Source organism: Meleagris gallopavo, chromosome Z, assembly GCF_000146605.3.
Source record: "Meleagris gallopavo isolate NT-WF06-2002-E0010 breed Aviagen turkey brand Nicholas breeding stock chromosome Z, Turkey_5.1, whole genome shotgun sequence".
Lineage (NCBI taxonomy): Eukaryota > Metazoa > Chordata > Aves > Galliformes > Phasianidae > Meleagris > Meleagris gallopavo.
The window spans coordinates 33,428,369-33,431,780 of record NC_015041.2 but is presented as its reverse complement, the minus strand read 5'-3'; the positions used below and the strand labels follow the sequence as shown (position 1 = coordinate 33,431,780).

General features: G+C 33.7%; 1 protein-coding gene across 1 annotated transcript; it reads left to right on the top strand.

The window, feature by feature from the left end:
- The first annotated feature begins 27 nt into the window (after positions 1-27).
- On the top strand, positions 28-3,178 carry LOC104915082 (carnosine N-methyltransferase-like). The gene is made up of 3 exons (XM_010725749.3): positions 28-861; positions 1,635-1,738; positions 2,003-3,178. Exons 1-3 carry the CDS (start codon positions 687-689, stop codon positions 2,102-2,104), a joined length of 381 nt encoding a protein of 126 aa, XP_010724051.1. The 5' UTR covers positions 28-686; the 3' UTR covers positions 2,105-3,178.
- The last annotated feature ends 234 nt before the right edge of the window (positions 3,179-3,412 follow it).

Here is a 3,412-nt window from a genome sequence, read left to right as displayed (position 1 = left end):
TTGTGCAGCTAGTCTTCCAGGTATTTTTGTTGTGGTTGACTTCCTTACATTTGTTTGCTTTTCTGAAAGTGTTATCTTAAGAGTATCCAGTGCTGGAGATAAATTGAGATTTTTACTTTTTTATTTCAGAAGCTTAAACTTTTACAATTTCAAGGATACATGTTTAGAGACAAACAGGGAGATTCATGCTTTAAAAGGTAGTCCTTGAAAGATCTTGCTTGTTATTTATTGGAGAAATTTTCAGTTACTCTAGAGCTATGAGATTTGTGTGTCCACTTCAGTGTAGAGCATTGTATTCTTCTAGATATTAATGTGTCCGGAGAGGCCCCAAATCACTGGATACTTTTACATCTGTATTTTTAATAGTTTTATAATGAACTTCTACAGCTGAGTGGGTAATGGTATGCTTGGGCCTTCATTTATGTCAAATGGTCTAATGTGTTATACTGTTTTTATTTCACTGTATAGAATGAATTATAAAATGCATAAAAACCAAATGCATATGTACTATATTTTAGAGCTTGTATGTAGACTACAGAAATCCAAACTTAAATCTCTTTAACATAAAGCAAAATGTTCTGCACTTAGTTTCTTGTAAACAACAGTTTACTTTTAAACTAAATGAAATGTTCAGTTGTTACTGTTAGTTAAAGGAAGTACTGAGTGTAAACAAATACTGGTGTTAAATGATGAATTTTTACAGGGGAAAAGAAAAATTAATCTGTACAATTTATTGTTCTTGCACAGATACTTGGGACTGCATAGCAACTTGCTTTTTCATTGATACAGCACATAATGTTATTGATTATATTGATACTATATGGAAAATACTGAAGCCTGGAGGCATATGGATAAATGTAGGCAAGTGTGACCAACTTCCTTCTCGCAATCCCTGACTTCCCTTTGCTCACATAACAGGCATCTGTACTATACAGTACTATAGTATAGTAGAGTGGGGGTGAAGACACCTATACTAAAGACTGTGTGGAGATAAAACACCCATGACTTTAGAATTTTGTGTTCAGCGTTTGTTCAAGTGTTAGTTACAGTCAAGTTATATCACCATGTGATGTGAAATGTTGAAGTGTGTCTTCCCAGTGCTAGGTTCCTTACCCATGTGTTACGCTTCTGTTATTTGACAATTGTAGTGTGCTGTATTCTTGCTGTTAATTAAAGCTCCTAGGTATAAGTTTTGGAAATGAGATTTATGGATATCCTTATACAAAAAAAGGTTTTAAGTCTCCTGTGGGACTGGCAGACAAAACTTTGTCGTTAAACATTTTGTACAGGAGAAACTTATCAGTCTCAGAATGTGAGCATAGGTCTTGAGTAGACCGTGGTTTTTCCTGCATTCTATTCTGTACACACAACAATGATACTAGACTGATAGCATGGAAGAAAGTTTAAGGTACAGCATGGTTTGATGGGAAACAAGACTTCATTCTTGCATAAGCAGTTGAACTACTGTGATTTTGTACAGAATTCTGACTTTCATTCTAAGAACTGTATTTCAGTGATGGCAGTGTGTTCCAGCTTAGTGGGTCTGGATGTTAGCATTCTTCACGTTTTCAGTATGTGGTTTTGATTTTAAAAATGCTTTTGATGGACATATCCATTTTGTGTTTGCACTCCAGGTCCTCTCCTTTACCACTTTGAAAATTTGGCAAATGAACTTTCAATAGAGTTAAGCTATGAGGATATAAAAAACGTTATACTGCAGTATGGCTTCCATATAGAGGTAAGATGATGTAGTTTTGACTGAGCAGCATTGGTAAAGACTGGACAAACTCCTTAATTGAAGTTTATCTTAAAGTTCATTCAAGCTAGCATCATAGACAAATAACTTTCAGGAGAGTAGGTTGTGTTTAATTGTGTCACAGATTTGCTTTCTTCATTTTTTGAAAAGTGTGAGGCTTTGAAATTTATGGACTGTAATTAAGTAACAGTTTCTTTCACTAAGAGAAGTTGAAAATGTTTTGAAAACTTATGCTTTCTTTTCCAGGTGGAGAAAGAATCTGTACTATCAACTTACACTGTGAATGAACTCTCCATGATGAAATACTACTATGAATGTGTGTTGTTTGTGGTGAGAAAGCCAGAATAGAAGTGCTTTGAATAGGTTAATTAGAAAAAAATTTGGCCTGAATGCTAGAATTAAAAATAAGTGGACTGAATGATGTCTGGACACAGCCTCAAATCAGTGGTGCCTTCCTATTCCTAATAAGATTTAGATAGTGTCTATTTTCTTAATATTTCTGTTGCTATCCAGACATGTATTATGCCATACATATTTGTACTATAACTAGTGAAAATGGAAGATAAAATGTTTGCATACACTGTCTTTGTGCTTTGGAATGCAATAAGAACAAAAATGTTTTCTTGGATATAAAAATTGTTTGCCAGAACCAAGCTAATTTTGCAAATGCTGCTTCGTTTTTCTGGGTTTTATAATGATTTCCTTTGTTCTGCTTTCTGATCTTAGGAATGCACAAAGGTACTACTGTACTTACTGCGTCACATCTAAAGAAGTATTTTTAAACATACATTTTTAGTCAATTATGAAGTTTGAAATGATTGAAAATTTATGAAATGATTGAATGATCTCTTACTGAGTTGTGGTAACCTAGCAAGGGGGTTGAAACTAAATGATCATCTTATAGCGTTGAAACTAAAATATTGGATGCGTTGTGGCTTTAAAACATAATGATTTTGAGTCACCTACTTATCACTTAAGCCAAAGTGTTAAATGTATAACTACCAGAAACTTATGATAAACCTTGCACTCACCTCTTTTTTAATGCTAATGACAAAACTGAGTTATCCATGCCACTTGTAAGTAGTGACAGAGAAAAATCCCTCTTTCTTGAGGAATAAAAAAAAATAGATGTAAATAATGTACTGTAACTTAGTGATTTCCCTATCTGAGTCAGCATTGTAGCTTTAGGCACTTTACTACTTAGTGGCTTACTACTTCCTTATCCTACATTTTTTTTCTGGCTAATGAGGTTTAGGTAGAAATTTAAACTGCAAATTCTAGCCGAATCTTCGTAGAAGTAAGGCTGAATCTTCTTTTGCTTAAGTTATATAAGTGAAAAAAATTATGAGCTTAGAGAAGGTATCATGGTAGCCATTTGTCCTCTTAATCTAATGGTTAGGTTCAGTACCACCTTTATTGTTATTCAAAATATAAGAACCTTGTGGTAAGTAATTAAGGGTGTTTTCAGGGTCATAATGGTGCACTGGTCAATAACTTTTTTAAATGTATACGATTGTTTCTGGTCCCTTTTTCAGGGTGATGTCATATTCTCCTATCACATCTTTTTAATATTTCCATTATTAACTTCAGGATTTTTCCTGTTAAGGCTGGACATTTGTGCCTTCATTTCTAAAAAGAAAGTTTGCCTCAAAAAAA